At 44.2% G+C, this 18,791-nt stretch overlaps 1 protein-coding gene across 1 annotated transcript in view; it reads left to right on the top strand.

Annotated features, from left to right (window-relative positions):
• The window catches only part of panx3 (pannexin 3), a 46,175-nt gene extending 30,271 nt beyond the window's left edge, over window positions 1-15,904 (top strand). Inside the window, exon 5 of the mRNA XM_033049690.1 lies at window positions 15,750-15,904. Within this exon, the coding sequence (XP_032905581.1) occupies window positions 15,750-15,811 (62 nt within the window). The 3' untranslated portion in view covers window positions 15,812-15,904. The remainder of the gene's footprint in view (window positions 1-15,749) is intronic.
• The last annotated feature ends 2,887 nt before the right edge of the window (window positions 15,905-18,791 follow it).

Below are 18,791 nucleotides of genomic sequence, written 5' to 3'. Positions count from 1 at the left end.
CTGCACTCTACATTACAACGTGCACACAGTTGGGAGTTTTGAATCAGATCAGTTAACCCTGTTGTGCACACAATGTTCACATTTCTTCCACAATCCGTCCCCTCCCCCTTTTCCACCGATATCCCTTCCTCGGGCTTCACCTTTCACGACTCTTCTCTGTATCTCACAGCCTTTCGTCTCTTTATCATCTCCGGCCTTTGTCCACGCATCTGCCAATCAAACCCCTCTCACCTGTGTCCACCTATCACTTACCAGGCTTTGTCCTGCCCCCACCTCTCTTCCAGCTTCCTCTCCCCTATTACCATATAATAACCATATAACAATTACAGCACAGAAACAGGCCATCTCGACCCCTCTAGTCCGTGCCGAACACATAATCTCCCCTAGTCCCATATACCTGCGCTCAGACCATAACCCTCCATTCCCTTCCCATCCATATAACTATCCAATTTATTTTTAAATGATAAAAACGAACCTGCCTCCACCACCTTCACTGGAAGCTCATTCCACACAGCTACCACTCTCTGAGTAAAGAAGTTCCCCCTCATGTTACCCCTAAACTTCAGTCCCTTAATTCTCAAGTCATGTCCCCTTGTTTGAATCTTCCCTACTCTCAGTGGGAAAAGCTTTTCCACGTCAACTCTGTCTATCCCTCTCATCATTTTAAAAACCTCTATCAAGTCCCCCCTTAACCTTCTGCGCTCCAAAGAATAAAGCCCTAACTTGTTCAACCTTTCTCTGTAACCAGAGAATTACAATCAATTAAAAGAAAGGTTGAACCCAAAACATATTAGCCATATTCTCCAGAGATGCTGCCTGACTCGCTGAGTTACTCCAGCATGTTGTGTCTATTTTTGACAGCCAGCATCTGCAGTTCCTTGCGTCTACAATGAAACCGTGGCTGATGTGACCCGTCAATACCCTCAGCTCCAATGACCAGGACCTTGGCAACCGCCACCCACCAGAGCACCTTTCTCCTGAATTTCCTTGGCCAGTAAACGTTGGTGGCCTGATGCCACTGGAACCCAGTCTGTGTGTATAAATGTTTCCTGACTCCTCTGCTGAACGATCTGGCACTAAATGTCAGGCTTGGAATCTACAATTAGTGAAAATTACTTCTTTCTTCCCAATCATTTCCTCTATAAAGCCTTTAATTATCTCACCTCGTGACCTTCTAATTTCTAAAGCGTACAACCCTATTTTTTGCAATGGCTCCTCTTAATTTATCCACATTATACTGCATCTGGCATGCATTTGCCCACTTACCCAGCCTATCCAAGTCATCTTGCAGCCTCCTAGCATCCTCCTCACAGCTAACAGTGCCCCCCAGCTTCGTGTCATCCGCAAACTTGGAGATGTTGCATTTAATTCCCTCGTCCAAATCAATAATATATATTGTAAATAGCTGGGGTCCCAGCGCTGAGCCTTGCGGTACCCCACTAGTCACTGCCTGCCATTGTGAAAAGGACCCATTTGCTCCTACTCTTTGCTTCCTGTCTGCCAGCCAGTTCTCTATTCACATCAATACTGAACCCCCAATACTGTGTGCTTTAAGTTTGTATACTAATCTCTTATATGGGACCTTGTCGAAAGCCTTCTGCAAGTGCAGATATAACATCCACTGGTTCTCCCTGATCCACTCTACTAGTTACATCCTCGAAAAATTCTATAAGATTCGTCAGACATGATTTACCTTTCATAAATGCATGCTGACTTTGTCCAATGATTTCACCACTTTCCAAATGTGCTCCTATCCCATCTTTAATAACTGACTAGCAGTTTCCCCACTACCGATGATAGACTAACTGGTCTGTAATTCCCCGTTTTCTCTCTCCCTCCCTTTTTAAAAAGTGGGTTTACGTTAGGCACCCTCCAATCCTCAGGAACTACTCCAAAATCTAAAGAGTTTTGAAAAATTATCACTAATGCATCCACTATTTCTGGGGCTACTTCCTTAGGTACTCTGGGATGCAGCATATCTGGCCCTGAGAATTTATCGACCTTTAATCCATTCAATTTACTTAACACCACTTCCCGGCTAACCTGGATTTCACTCAGTTCCTCCATCTCATTTGACCCCGGTCCCCTGCTATTTCCGGCAGACTATTTAAGTCTTCCTTAGTGAAGACAGAACCATATAACCATATAACAATTTCAGCACGGAAACAGGCCATCTCGACCCTTCTAGTCCGTGCCGAACACGTATTCTCCCCTAGTCCCATATACCTATGCTCAGACCATAACCCTCCATTCCTTTCCCGTCCATATAACTAACCAATTTATTTTTAAATGATAAAAACGAACCTGCCTCCACCATCTTCACTGGAAGCTCATTCCACACAGCCACCACTCTCTGAGTAAAGAAGTTCCCCCTCATGTTACCCCTAAACTTCTGTCCCTTAATTCTCAAGTCATGTCCCCTTGTTTGAATCTTCCCTACTCTCAGTGGGAAAAGCTTATCCACGTCTATCCCTCTCATCATTTTAAAGACCTCTATCAAGTCCCCCCTTAACCTTCTGCGCTCCAAAGAATAAAGCCCTAACTTGTTCAACCTTTCTCTGTAACTTAGTTGCTGAAACCCAGGCAACATTCTACTAAATCTCCTCTGTACTCTCTCTATTTTGTTGACATCCTTCCTATAATTAGGCGACCAAAATTGTACACCATACTCCAGAAGTGGCCTCACCAATGCCTTGTACAATTTTAACATTACATCCCAACTTCTATACTCAATGCTCTGATTTATAAAGGCCAGCACACCAAAAGCTTTCTTTACCACCCTATCTACATGAGATTCCACTTTCAGGGAACTGTGCACAGTTATTCCCAGATCCCTCTGTTCACCTGCATTCTTCAATTCCCTACCATTTACCATGTACGTCCTATTTTGATTTGTCCTGCCAAGATGTAGCACCTCACACTTATCAGCATTAAACTACATCTGCCATCTTTCAGCCCACTCTTCCAACTGGCATAAATCTCTCTGTAGACTTTGAAAATCTACTTCATTATCTACAACCCCATCTATCTCAGTATCATCTGCATACTTACTAATCCAATTTACCACACCATCATCCAGATCATTGATGTACATGACAAACAACAGTGGACCCAACACAGATCCCTGTGGCACCCCACTAGTCACTGGCCTCCAACCTGACAAACAACCATCCACCATTACTCTCTGGCATCTCCCATTCAGCCACTGTTGAATCCATCTTGCTACTCCACCATTAATACCCAACAATTGAACCTTCTTAACCAACCTTCCATGAGGAACCTTGTCAAAGGCCTTACTGAAGTCCATATAGACAACATCCACTGCTTTACCCTCGTCAATTTCCCTAGTAACCTCTTCAAAAAATTCAAGAAGATTAGTCAAACATGACCTTCCAGGCACAAATCCATGTTGACTGTTCCTAATCAGTCCCTGTTTATCCAGATAATAATAATAATAATAAATTTTATTTAATGGGCGCCTTTCATACATCTCAAGGACACCTTACATAGTAATCGGAATAAAAACATATAATCGGAATTAAACAAGTAATTAAAGACATCACAGTGACACAAATTAAAAACAGAATTCAATCCAAAAACAGAAAATCAAAAACACAGTGTGAAAAGAGAGCAGCGGCAGCCAAAGCGCGCCAGCGTCCACTCTCTCTTCACGGCAGCCATCTTGGACACAGACCTACAGGACTACAATTTGACAAAAAAAATCATCCCCCCACAGTGGATAGCACTGTGGAGGAAGGCACAATGTCCAGTCCCCACCCCATGTTCACCCCAAAGTCAGGCCTATTGAGGCCACCGCAATTGCCTCTACGGAGGCCCGATGTCCCTGGCCGTTCTCACCGGGTGGTCTTGCCCCGGCGTCGGGAGAGTCCTTTCGGCGGCTGGGCCACTTGGAACGGCCGCTTCTTGGTTGGAGCCCGCGGCTGCCGAAGCCGACAAGGCCGCGCCGGTTTGGAGCTCCCAGGCTCCAGATGAAAAAGTCGGCGCCCGCTCTCCGCACTGCCGCCTTGCCGCCTCTACGCACGCCGTCTCTCCGCACGCCGCCTCTCCGCTCCGCAAACCCGCAGCCCGGAGATGTTGCTCATGGCGGTCCAGCTCGCCAGAGCTCCAGCGCGGCGACCCAGGCAAGGCATCGCCCGCTCCGCTCCGCTCCAGCGCTCCAATGCTGTGCCGCCACCCAGGCCGAGGTGCTGGGTGGTTCCCGCCAAGAAACGGCGCTCCAAGCCCGCTGGTAGGCCACGAGGACGGGTCGACGGGCAGCCCGGAAAAAAGGCTGCCACACCGACCAGGTAGGGACCTATAAATAAAGTAACACCTACCCCCCACATTAAAAGACCATATCCCCTACAAACAAAAAAACAGGACTCACTAAAAACTATTAAAAAAAACGAATTCAAGACGGACGGCTGCTGGCCAGCAGCCGTTCACCAAGATGGCTCCTCCTCCTGATCCTCCAGATGCTTATATATATTATCTCTAAGTATCCTTTCCATTAATTTGCCCACCACTGACGTCAAACTAACAGGTCTATAATTGCTAGGTTTACTCTTAGACCCCTTTTTAAACAATGGAACAACATGCGCAGTACGCCAATCCTCGGGCACTATTCCCGTTTCTAATGACATTTGAAATATTTCTGTCATAGCCCCTGCTATTTCTACACTAACTTCCCTCAATGTCCTAGGGAATATCCTGTCAGGACCTGGAGACTTATCCACTTTTATATTTCTCAAAAGTATCAGTACTTCCTCTTCTTTGAATCTCAGTTTCCATAGCTACTCTACTTGTTTCCCTTACCTCACATAATTCAATATCCTTCTCCTTGGTGAATACCGAAGAAAATAAATTGTTCAATATCTCCCCCATCTCTTTTGGCTCTGCAGATAGCTGTCCACTCTGACTCTCTAATGGACCAATTTTATCCCTCGTTAACCTTTTGCTATTAATATAGCTGTAGAAACCCTTTGGATTTACTTTCACCTTACTTGCCAAAGCAACCTCATATCTTCTTTTAGCTTTTCTAATTTCTTTCTTAAGATTCTTTTTACATTCTTTATACTCCTCAAGCACCTAATTTACTCCATGCTGCCTGTAATTATTGTAGATCTCTCTCTTTTTCCGAACCAAGTGTCCAATTTCCCTTGAAAACCATGGCTCTTTCCAATTTTTACTATTTCCTTTCAACCGAACAGGGACATAAAGATTCTGTACTCTTAAAATGTCACCTTTAAATGTCCTCCATTTCTCTTCCACATCTTTCCCATAAAACAAACTGTCCCAATTTACTCCTTTGAAATCCTTTCGCATCTCCTCAAAATTAGCCTTTCTCCAATCAAAAATCTCAACCCTAGGTCCAGTTCTGACCCTCTCCATAATTATATTGAAACTAATGGTATTGTGATCACTGGTCCCGAACTGTTCCCCAACGCATACCTCTGCCACCTGACCCGTCTAATTTCCTAACAGGAGGTCCAGCACCGCCCCTTCTCTAGTAGGTACTTCTATGTATTGCTGCAAAAAACTATCCTGCACACATTTTACAAACTCCAACCCATCCAGCCCATTTACAGAATGTGTTTCCCAGTCTATGTGTGGAAAATTGAAATCTCCCACAATCACTACCTTGTGCTTACTACTAATATTTGCAAGCTCCTTACATATTGACATGACTTGAGAATTAAGGGACAGAAGTTTAGGGGTAACATGAGGGGGAACTTCTTTACTCAGAGAGTGGTGGCTGTGTGGAATGAGCTTCCAGTGAAGGTGGTGGAGGCAGGTTCGTTTTATTTATCATTTAAAAATAAATTGGATAGTTATATGGACGGGAAAGGAATGGAGGGTTATGTTCTGAACGCAGGTGTATGGGACTAGGGGAGAATACGTGTTCGGCACGGACTGGAAGGGTCGAGATGGCCTGTTTCCGTGCTGTAATTGATATATGGTTATATGGTTATTTGCTCTTCCAATTCTCGCTCCCCATTTGGCGGTCTATAATACACCCCTATAAGTGTTGCTACCCCTTTCCCATTTCTCAGTTCCACCCAAATTGCCTCCCTAGACGAGCCCTCTAATCTATCCTGCCAAAGCACTGCTGTGATATCTTCCCTGATAAGCAATGCAACACCTCCACCTCTTGCCCCTCCAATTATATCACACCTGAAGCAACGAAATCCTGGTAGTTATTCAATTGGTCTGCCATGTCCTTGTTCCCCATGATCAATTCACCTGTTTCTGACTGCAATGGACCTACATTTGTTTTTACTAATCTCTTTCCCTTCGCATATCTATAAAAACTTTTGCAGTCAGTTTTTATGTTCCCTGCCAGTTTTCTTTCATAATCTATTTTCCCTTTCCTAATTAAGCCCTTTGTCCTCCTCTTCCATTGGACTGTGAATTTCTCCCAGTCCTCTGTTAGGCTGCTTTTTCTGGCTAATTTGTATGCTTCATCTTTTGTTTTGATACTATCCTTGTTTCCCTTGTTATCCATGGATGCACTACCTTCCCTGATTTATTCTTTTGCCAAACTGGGATGAACAATTGTTGTAGTTCATCCATGCAGCCTTTAAATGCCTTCCATTGCATATCCACCGTCAACCCTTTAAGAATCAATTGCCAGTCTATCTTGGCCAATTCACGTCTCATACCCTCAAAGTTACCTTTCTTTAAGTTCAGAACCCTTGTTTCTGAATTAATTATGTCACTCTCCATCCTAATGAAGAACTCAACCATATTAAGGTCACTCTTGCCCAAGGGGCCACGCACAACAAGACTGTTAACTAACCATTCCTCATTACTCAATACCCAGTCTAGAATAGCCTGCTCTCTCGTTGGTTCCTCTACATGTTGGTTTAGAAAGCTATCCCGCATACATTCCCAGAAATCCTCTTCCTCAGCACCCCTGCCAATTTGATTCACCCAATCTATATGTAGATTGAATTCACCCATTATAACTGTTTTACCTTTGTTGCACACATTTCTAATTTCCTGTTTGATGCCATCCCCAACTCCACTACTACTGTTAGGTGGCCTGTACACAACTCCCACTAGCGTTTTCTGCCCCTTAGTGTTTCGCAGCTCTACCCATATCGATTCCACATCCTCCAAGCTAATGTCCTTCCTTTCTATTGCGTTAATCTCCTCTCTAACCAGCAACGCCACCCCACCTCCTTTTCCTTTCTGTCTATCCCTCCTGAATATTGAATATCCCTGGATGTTCTGCTCCCAGCCTTGGTCACTCTGGAGCCATGTCTCCGTGATCCCAACTACATCATAGTCATTAATAGCTATCTGCACATTCAACTCATCCACCTTATTACGAATGCTCCTTGCATTGAGACATAAAGCCTTCAGGCTTGTTTTTACAACACTCTTACCCCTTATACAATTATGTTGAAAAATGGCCCTTTTTGATTTTTGCCCTGTCTGCCTGCCACTTTTACTTTTCACCTTGCTACCTATTGCTTCTACCCTCATTTTACACCCCTCTGTCTCTCTGCTCACACATTTAAGAAACCGACCACCTCTTATTCTATGTTTATTATCTTTTTCTTCTTTCGCCCCTACATGTTGGGTCTGAGTGCTTCCCTTCTCTGCCTCCTGCCTCACACACTATCTACTAGCTTTCTCTATTTGAGCCCCTCCCCCCAACCGTTCTAGTTTAAAGTCTTCCCAGTAGCCTTTGCAAATCTCCCTGCCAGGATATTGGTCCCCCTCGGGTTCAAGTGCAACCCGTCCTTTTTGTACAGGTCACACCTTCCCCAAAGGAGGTTCCAATGATCCAGAAACTTGAATCCCTTTTATTTTTTAGTATGTTAAAAGTTCGTTTGGAGGTCTAATCTTTTTTATGTGGGGGGTGGGGGTGGGGGGGGGCGGGTGTGGGGAAATGATTTTTCTCAGTCCCTAACTGGTTAACTGGTTGGAGATGCGGATTTTCTCCGGGTCTTATCTTCGCCCCTTCCTCGCGGCCTACCACCGGGACTGGAGCGGCGTTTTCTGCCGGGACCGGCCAGAACTTCGGCTTCGGCGGAGCGCTGGGCTGCCATCGTGGGGCGGGCGATGCCTCGTTGAGCGGTGGGCTCCGGTGTGCTGAGACCGCCGATTCCCAACATCGCGGAGCTGTGGTTGCGGAACTTCCAGCCACGGCGGCGCTGACTCTGAACACCACGGAGCCTGGGATCTCTCGCCGAGAATACCAGTGTCGTAGCACCGACCTGTGAGGCCTGTGCACTTCGGGAGCCGCGGTCTCTGGCAGCAAGCGTCCGTTCCAGACGCTCCTAGCCACTGAAGAGTGTTCTACCGACGCCGAAGCCCCATCACCCGGCAAGAGGGCCCGTACATCGGGCCACCATTGCGGCGACTGCAGAGGCCTCAATAGACCTGACCATGGGTGAACAAGGGGAAGAGGACTGGAATTTGTGCCTTCCCTCACAGTGGGAACCATTGTAGGGGGATGTTTTTGTTTTATGTTCAATTCTTTTTTAATGTGGTGTCTTACTTTTATTGGTGTGCTGCAAGTAATCTGAATTTCCCTGAGGGGATTAATAAAGTATCTATCTATCTATCTAATTTATCGTTTGCCATTTAGGGAGCAGTTGTGAATCTACACTGCACTCTCTCCAAGGTTAGTATTTGCTGCCAATGGTGCAGAGGCCAGAACAGCTGCCAGTGCCCTTGGTGCCTGTAAACCGCTCTTTGTGGAGATGCAGCACCATTACTACAACCTTGTATTCCAAGTCTCCCAACATAAAGACAGCGTTCTGCCAGTCTTCTTGGTTATTTTTAGTGCCTGTACATACAGCCCTTTTGAACATTGGAGGGGGAAACATTCATAGTTATGCAGTATGAAACTGGCCCTTCAGCTAAACTCGTCCATGCAGACCAAAATGCCCCATCTACGTTAATCCCATTTCCCCATGAAGCCTTTCCTATTCATGCACATGTCCAAGTGTCTTCAGAATGCTGCTATTGCCTCAATTGCCGTCTTGGACAGCTTGTTCCATATATCCACCTGTGCAGGAAAAGTTGACCTCAGGATCCAAATAAATCAGTTCAGTTTAGTTTATTGTCACATGCCACTAGGAACAGTGAAAAGCTTTTGTGTACACTAACCAGTCAGCGGAAAGACAAACAAACCATTTACAGTGTATAGATACATGATAAGGGAATAACGTTTAGTGCCAGGTAAAGCCAGTAAAGTACAATCAAAGATAGTCCGAGGGTCACCAATGAGATAAATAGTAGTTCAGCACTGCTCTCTGGTTGTGGTAGGATGGTTCAGTTGTCTGATAACAGCTGGGAAGAAACTGTCTCTGAATCTTCCCCAAAATTATTCCTGAATCCCCAAATCTTCCTCCTTTCACTTTAAATCTACGCCCTCTGGTTTTCGATTCCCCTACCCTGAGAAAACAACTCTGTACATTAATTCTATCTATTCCCCACATAATTTTATACATCTTTATAAGATCATCCCTTAGCCTCCTATGCTCTGGAACAAAATCCTAGCCTGCCTAACCTCTTTCAAAGGCTCAGGTCCTCAAGTCCTGTCAAACTCCTTGTAAAACTTCTCTGCACCCTGTCCAGCTCCACTCTCTCCATTGTACAGTTTGGATAGAAACCTTTCATCTGAAATTCTCCTAAATAGGAGATTCTCATCCACCACCCACAAATGCCCTCAGTTTGTTACACACATCACCCATACACCAGCAACATTACACACACCCTGGTCAATGTCTGAAAGAAAATCATCATATTTGCAATGTTGGTGTCATATCTGACCCATTGATAACCGTTGAACCACATGACTGAAGACACTTCAACCTCCATAACATTGTCTATGATTCTGCCTCAGCTCAACAACTGCTACATCCCTCATTCATGCTGCTGTTATGATTAGATGATAATTGCATGTCTGTCCCATTTAAAACAGCACAGATAATGTTTAGGGCCAAAAATAAAAACTTACCTGGAAATATACAAAAATTATTCAATGAGCGAGTGGGGGGTTATAATTTAAGAAGAATATTTAATTTTAAGGTACAAAGAGTCCGCACAACCAGAAAAACTTTTTGTATTTCGGTCTGTGGAGTAGGATTGTGGAACAGTTTGAATGTGGAGTTAACCAGTTCAAAATGACATACAAAAAACTTTTTTTCACAAGGTACAGGGATGAAGGGGATGGTTGACAAACAGGGGTTAATGTTTATTTATTATTTTATTTATTATTTATTTATGTTTTTTGGTTACTTCATACATATTACTTGTATGTGTATATCAGTTGTATGTATATATATGTCTGTATGCATCTCTAAAAATTGTCTGGGGTATTATTATTATTAATTAATTATTAAATATGGAAGAAGGGTTTAGGGAGAAGGGGTGAGATTAAATAAATTATTCTTCTTCTCACTCCTTTTCGAGCTTTTAAAGAAAAAGTGTTGGACATTTAAATTTTGCTTTATGTTTTTCATTGCTTTGCAAATATTGCCTGGAATGTCCAATTGTTTGACTATTTCGATTTTGTTGTTGTTATTTATTCTTATTTATGTCTTTACTTGTTCGGAACAAATCAAATCAAATCAAATCAAATTTATCTATTCAGGCTGATCTTTGTTATCCCCCTTCAATGCTTCTGCTTTAAAATTCCCATCTATATTATCTAATCCATTGAAACTTCCAACCCCTTTTTTTCCTTCAATGCAGTCATCTGAACTCTTCTAAACTTGGCAATTTAAAAAAGTAGGGACAAAGGACATTTATTGTCACGTACACCAAATGGTGTAGTGAAATTTGTCTTGCCATGCAGCACACAGATAAAGATTAGACATAACATTAAAGAGATTTAACAATAAACATCCCTCCACAATGATTGGGGGGAGGCACAAAGTCCAGTCCCCATCCCCAGTTCACCCATAGTCGGGCCTATTGAGGCCTTTGCTGTCGCCTCTACGGAAGCCCGATGTTCCAGGCCGTTCTCGCCGGGTGATGGAGCTCCAGCGTCGGGAGAATCCTCACAGCAGCTTGGGCCACCTGGAACAGCCGCTTCGTACTGGAAGCCGCGGAGCTCCACAACTGGCGATTTCGGCGAGAGATCCCAGGCTCCACGATGTTTAAGTTTAGCGCCGCCACCCGCAGCTGGCTGCTCCACAGACCCGCAGCTCCGCGATGTTTTTCTCGGCGGTCTTCAGCTCATCGGAGCTCCAGCGCGGCGGTCTTCAGCTCCGCAATAGTGCTCCAGCGCTGTGCCGCCGCCGAAGCCGAGGTTCTGGGTGGTCCCCTCAGGAAACGCCGCTCCAGGCCCGCTGGTAGGCCACGGGTCGACGGTGCAGCCCAGAGAAAAGCTGTCTCTCCGACCAAGTAGGGACCCTGAAAAGTAGTTTCCCCCCTCCCCTCCCCTCCCCCCTCCCCCCTCCCCCCCCCCCCACATAAAAAAGGCTAGAACTACTAAAAACAAAACACTCAACTAACTAGTTCATGACTGATCCACTCCTGACTCTTCCCCCTTATCCCCTGTGCTTTAAATGTTGGCCACTTTCTGCTTTGAATATCTTCAACTCCTGTTCCACAGTTCTCTGGTGGGACAGTGCCTCAGCGATAAAGTTGCTGCCTTACAGTGCCAGACACCCGGGTTGGATCACATCTGCGGGTGCTCTCTGTACGGAGTTTCCACATTCTCTCCGTGACCACGTGGGTTTTCTCTGGGTGCTCTGGTTTCCTCCCACATTCCTAAGATGTGCAGGTCTGTAGTTTAACTGGCTTCTGTAAATTGCCCCCTAGTGTGTAGGATAGTGCTAGTGTACGGGCGATCACTGATCGGTGCAGAATCGGTGGGCTGAAGGGTTTCTTTCCATGTTGTATTTCGAAACTAAGCTTAACTAAAAATTCCATCAGAGAATAAATTCCTCCTCATCTCTGTCAACCATGGTGAAACCATAATCTGTGGAACTATGCCTACAGTTTTAGGTAACCACATCAATCCTTTGAAGATCATCGCTCATTCCTCTGTTTTCCAATGACTACAGGGACAACCTTGCTTCATACAGTGGCTTGCAAAAGTATTCATACCCCTTGAACTTTTCCACATTTTGTCACGTTACAACCACAAACGTAAATGTATTTTATTGGGATTTTATGTGATAGACCAACACAAAGTGGTGCATAATTGTGAAGTGGAAGGAAAATTATACATGGTTTTCAAATTTTTCTACAAATAAAAAACTGAAAAGTGTGGCGTGCAAAAGTATTCAGCCCCCTTTACTCTGATACTCCTAAATAAAATCCAGTGCAACCAATTGCCTTCAGAAGTCACCTAATTAGTAAATAGAGTCCACTTGTGTGTAATCTAATCTCAGTATAAATACAGCTGTTCTGTGAAGGCCTCAGAGGTTTGTTAGAGAACATTAGTGAACAAGCAGCATCATGAAGCCCAAGGAACACAGCAGACAGGTCAGGGATAAAGTTGTGGAGAAGTTTAAACCAGGGTTAGGTTATAAAAAAATATCCCAAGTTTTGAACATCTCACGGAGCACTGTTCAATCCATCATCCGAAAATGGAAAGAGTATGGCACAACTGCAAACCTACCAAGACATGGCCGTCCACCTAAACTGACATGGTAACTCTGGAGGAGCTGCAGAGATCCACAGCTCAGGTGGGAGAATCTGTCCACAGGACAACTATTAGTCGTGCACTCCACAAATCGGGCCTTTATGGAAGAGTGGCAAGAAGAAAGCCATAGTTGAAAAAAAAGCCATAAGAAGTCCCGTTTGCAGTTTGCCACAAGCCATGTGGGGGACACAGCAAACATGTGGAGGAAGGTGCTCTGGTCAGATGAGACCAAAATTGAAGTTTTTGGCCTAAATGCAAAACGCTATGTGTGGTGGAAAACTAACACTGCACATCACCCTGAACACACCATCCCCACTGTGAAACATGGTGGTGGCAGCATCATACTGTGGGGATGCTTTTCTTCAGCAGGGACAGGGAAGCTGGTCAGAGTTGATGGGAAGATGGATGGAGCCAAATACAGGGCAATCTTGGAAGAAAACCTGTTAGAGTCTGCAAAAGACTTGAGACTGGGGCGGAGGTTCACCTTCCAGCAGGACAACGACCCTAAACATACAGCCAGAGCTACAATGGAATGGTTTAGATCAAAGCATATTCATGTGTTAGAATTTGGAAGAATGGGCTGAAAGATGGCAGATGGAGTTTAATGCTGATAAATGTGAGGTGCTACACCTTGGCAGGACAAATCAAAATAGGACGTACATGGTAAATGGTAGGGAACTGAAGAATACAGTTGAACAGAGGGATCTGGGAATAACCGTGCATAGTTCCTTGAAGGTGGAATCTCATATAGATAGGGTGGTAAAGAAAGCTTTTGGTATGCTAGCCTTTATAAATCAGAGCATTGAGTATAGAAGCTGGGATGTAATGTTAAAATTGTACAAGGCATTGGTGAGACCAAATCTGGAGTATGTTGTACAATTTTGGTCGCCCAATTATAGGAAGGATGTCACAAAATAGAGAGAGCACAGAGGAGATTTACTAGAATGTTGCCTGGGTTTCAACAACTAAGTTACAGAGAAAGGTTGAATAAGTTAGGTCTTTATTCTCTGGAGCGCAGAAGGTTAAGGGGGGGACTTGATAGAGGTCTTTAAAATGATGAGAGGGATAGACAGAGTTGATGTGGATCAGCTTTTCCCTTTGAGAATAGGGAAGATTCAAACAAGAGGACATGACTTCAGAATTAAGGGACAGAAGTTTAGGGGCCGAGATGGCCTGTTTCCGTGCTGTAATTGTTATATGGTTATATGGTTAATGGCCCAGTCAAAGTCCAGACCTAAATCCAATTGAGAATCTCTGGCAAGACTTGAAAATTGCTGTTCACAGACGCTCTCCATCCAATCTGACTGAGCTTGAGCTATTTTGCAAAGAAGTATGGGCAAAAATGTCAGTCTCTAGATGTGCAAAGCTGGTAGAGACATACCCCAAAAGACTTGCAGCTGTAATTGCAGCGAAAGGTGGTTCTACAAAGTATTGACTCAGGGGGGCTGAATACTTTTGCACGCCACACTTTTCAGTTTTTTATTTGTAAAAAAATTTGAAAACCATGTATCATTTTCCTTCCACTTCACAATTATGCACCATTTTGTGTTGGTCTATCACATAAAATCCCAATAAAATACATTTACGTTTGTGGTTGTAACGTGACAAAATGTGGAAAAGTTCAAGGGGTATGAATACTTTTGCAAGCCACTGTATATCAACCCCTTTGATTCAATAATAAATCTATCCTTGTGTTGCCCACAATGTGTGTATAATTATTTAAATGTGTAGACCAACACCATACACAGTACACTAGGTTTAATCTCAGCGTAGGTACACATAGGTATAAGCTCCCTATAAAGATTCATCAAAATGTCCCTACATTTATACTCCTGACAATAAAGGTAAATAGATCAGTACCATTCACAATTACTTGTACCTGTCTGCCCACCAATATCCTTTTGTAGGCTTTTTAGATTCTCCTCACAACTTGAGAAAACCCATCACCTTTGTAACAGCAAACCTGGCTACATTACACTAGGTCCCTTCAAACAGGTCATTAATATAGATACTGTGATCCTAGAATTGATTCCTATGGCACTCAACTAGTTACTGATTGCCAATCTGAAAACAAGACATTGAACTCAGCTGTTTTGTGTATGCTGATCAATCCCCCATCCACGTTCATGTCCCCATTCCCCATGTGAGCCTATTTTGTGCCTAGGGCTTTTTAGTGACATCTACTCATTCATTCCCCTTTGTCCACCGTGTTCGTTATGCTTCCAAACCGCTTCAATAAATTCTTCAAACATCATTCCCCTTTTGTAAAACTATGTTGCCTCTGGTTGAATGTCTCGTGAAAAGGTAGACAGTCAGAATCACTTTTCCCAGGTAGAAATGTCAAAGACTAGAGGGGATAGCTTTATGGAGAGAGGGGTAAAACTTAAAGGGGCAAGTCTGGGGCAAGTTATTTTACAGAGGATGGTGGGGGCTTGAACACGCGGCCAGGGGTGGTGATGGAGGCAGATACAATAATGGCTTTAAATGGGCTTTCAGATAGACACAAAGATATGCTGGGAATGGAATGACATGGATCACCTGCAGGCAGAGGAGATCAGTTTGGCATCATGTTTGGCGTGGACATTGTGGGCCAAAGGGCCTGTTTCTGTGCTGTGCATTGTTCTATGTTCTATAATTTTCGTAAGGCCCTTCTATTACCTTCAACATAATGGACTCCATCATTTCCCAATGACAGATGAGAGGCCTGTTGTCTTCTGCATTCCATTTGTCTCCTTTCTTGAACTATGTCTCCTCATCAACTGAAAAGTCATGAGACTAAAGCATCAATTCTGCTTCTCTCAGCACAGCCTGACCTATTTCCATCACTTTGTGTTTTTTATTTCAAATTACCAGTATCTGTGACTTTTTGGATTTCTTGGTCTAACATGTAACCCAACTAAACCACTCACACCTGACACACTGGCTACCCAATAGAGTACTACCTGCCCCTCTCTCCTCTATCCAGTCCCTTTCACCTCTATATCCAGCCCCTTTCTCCCCTCTCCTGCCCCTCTCCTGTCTCTGCCCTGGACACTGAGAGCCTGGCTCACTTTAATGGCACATGTAAGAGGTGTCGGATGAATTGTATTTAAACATTATTTTTTAACCCGTGTCTCTCATTCTCCTCCAGGCCACTTTCACACAAGAGAAGACTGGAGCTGCACTGGGCCACAGGGCTCCTCAAGTTGCTGAGGGAACAACAGCGACAACCAGGGATCAGACACAACAATCTATAGCATTACTTCTCAAAAATTGATTTGTAATAAAACTATTAAAGCCAGTCCACATAACATGTATTTAAAGAATTATTCTAATATAAGAAAAAATACAAGATGGTTATACTTATTAACTTTATTTAGCTACCTCTGTCTCACGGTGCGAGTTGAACCACGAGGTACCCCGAGTTTAAAACAAATTTAACTCGTGGTAATAACGTACGATTATCATAGCTGTAACGTCGGAACTCGTGGACGCAACTTAGCGACTCGTGGCGCTAACGGCAGGTACCCGTGAAACTTGGTAACTCTTGGAAAAATTCAAACATGTTTAAATAAACTTTTCCACGAGTAAAATGCACTGCTGATGTTAAAAATTGAAATATTTAAACTTGTTTTAAGAACGTAGTGGCCCGTGCGTTTACCTTAGTGTCTCGTGAGTCTACCGTGGGAACTCTAACTCAGCAGGCAGGCAGCATTAGCGTTCATAGAGTGGAATCTTTTGAAGAATATCTGGTTGCGAGGATTGACCGGATCGGAAGATTTAGCAAGAGCCCAGTGCAATTCGCCATCTGGTTAGACAAGACCAGGCTTAAACCTAATGAGAAAGCTAAGCTTGCTAAAGAGTTTGTGATATATCTATTTCATCCTTTAATCTTGGACGAGGTTTAGCAAAACACGTCGCCAAGTTTGGATGACGTTTCCAGAAAGTTTGTCAAAGATATATTACATCTTTGCTACTGCTAGACTCAATAACAACTTCATCAACAAGTTCGCTGATGACACAACAGTGGTGGGTCTCATCAGTGACAATGATGAGTCGGCGTACAGGATGGAAATGGAGCTGCTCACAGGATGGTGCAAATCCCACAACCTCATTCTCAACGTGGGAAAAACTAAGGAGATGGTGGTTGACTTCAGGAGGGCGGGAAAACAACACCATACACCTCTGCACATCGATGGAGCTGATGTGGAAAGGGTCAGCAGCGTGAAGTTCCTAGGACTCCACTGTCAGATGACCTGATGTCCACAACCAACACCACAGCACTGGTCAAGAGAGCCCAGCAGCGACTACACCCTCTCCGAAGACTACGTAAAGCAGGTCTCCCCACTACACATCTACGAACTTTTTATAGGGGGACAATCGAGAGCACATTAACCAACGGCATCACTTCCTGGTTCGGGAGCTGCAAGGCGTACGAACGGCACCAACTTGACAGGATTGTGAATACCGCCAGCAGGATTATTGGTGCTCCACTCCCTTTCTTGCTGGACATATACAGGAAGAGATGTATCAACAGAGCCATCTCCATCATCAAAGACCCCTACCACCCATCGCATCACATATTCTCCATCCTGCCATCTGGGAAGAGGTACAGGAGCATTAGCTGCAAAACCAGCAGGATGCTCCTCAGCTTCTTCCCGCAGGCTATAAGACTGATAAACGTACTTAGCCCCCTGCCAAAGTATCGCGCACCAACCATCAACCTGGACACACTGCAGCAGCTGTCGATCGGAACGCCTGTTGATGTTTAGTAGAGAGTAGAGTGTTTAATTTAATTTGTTCATGATATATGTTTTTTATTTCTAGTTATTTGTTGTTATTTGTACTGCACACTGAATGGACACTGGTTGAGCAACGTTTTTTTGTTTCCTCTGGGTATGTGAGTACTCAGGAAAATGACAATAAAGATATACTGATACTGATCTTCCAATTAGTGTTGGTGATGGTCTATTGCCCTGCAGGGTTCGTAATTGGGCTTTGATATCCCTAAATTGTTCATCGTTACGATTATTAGAAAGTACTCCAGCACTCATAGTGTGGCTTCCATGTTTCACGCTTGCAATATGAAGCCGTTTTAAGTTGCGATCGGAATCAGAGGTAAAATGTAATAAAAACTTCCTGCTCTTAGTGTAAAGTTCAAATTGAACCAAATGTTTCTCCCTCATACGTTAGGGTGAGTTTGACGAGTATTATCCGTTACAATGTCATTCTTCAACCCAATTTACAGCCTTTATTTATGTACGACGATTCCCTGTGGGTAAGTTGAAACTTTGTTTTTGTTTAATAATCTGCAGAGTACCAAGTCGCAGATAGACAACATAAGATGGAGTAACTCAGCGGGCCGGACCAGGCAGCAGCTCTGGAGAGAAGGAATAGGTGATGTTTTGCGTCGAGACCCTTCTTGTCCTTTTCTCGTCCTTGTCCCGCTGAGTTACTCCGGCTTTTTCTCTCTCCTCGTGGGTTTAAACCAGCATCTGCAGTTCTTTCCCACACGCTTCAACACTACAGGAGAGCCTGGTGTGGGGACTCGACCCAGTGGAGGGACGGCCGCTTCTTTCTCAGGCTTCAGGAAGCCAGTACAATGGAGAGGTACGAGGCTGCCATGGTCCTTGGAGCACTCGGGAATGCCATGGGCTATTATAGCGTTAGGGGTTACGGGTGAAACAAAGCTGGATTCAAGCTGACTGAGTCTGATTTATCAGCAGAGATAGACATAATGGTTTTAAAACCATTTCAGTGGAGGGCTCCATTCGATACGTTCATGCACATGGTGACCCCCGAAGCTTTGGTTTGTGGTGAGTTTTCTATTCTCGAGTCCTATTCTTTATTGTTTGTGTATGACTCCAGTTTGTCCCATGGTATTGTTATCCATCTTGCTTGCTTTACACACTGCCCGCCCGCCAACACGCTTCATTCACACGAATACATGACACACATAATCCTCATGTGTTGTGAACTATGCTGGCACTAAAGTAGAAATAAACGCTTCGGGTATCACTGCTCCAGTGCTGCCCACCTCTTGCTTCGGGCGACTCTCTAACAACTTGTTTTTCAGACCGGATGCTTGTAATGAATGGTGTGTCACAGGAAATGGTGCTGGGTTCACTGTTCCTCGTCAAATATATTAACAATTTGGATGTATTTGGTGTGGCTAGTAGGTTTTTTGGATGAC

The sequence above is a fragment of the Amblyraja radiata genome, chromosome 33 (assembly GCF_010909765.2).
Source record: "Amblyraja radiata isolate CabotCenter1 chromosome 33, sAmbRad1.1.pri, whole genome shotgun sequence".
NCBI lineage: Eukaryota > Metazoa > Chordata > Chondrichthyes > Rajiformes > Rajidae > Amblyraja > Amblyraja radiata.
Note: the sequence above shows the minus strand (reverse complement) of the source record. Positions and strands in the feature narration are given on the sequence as shown.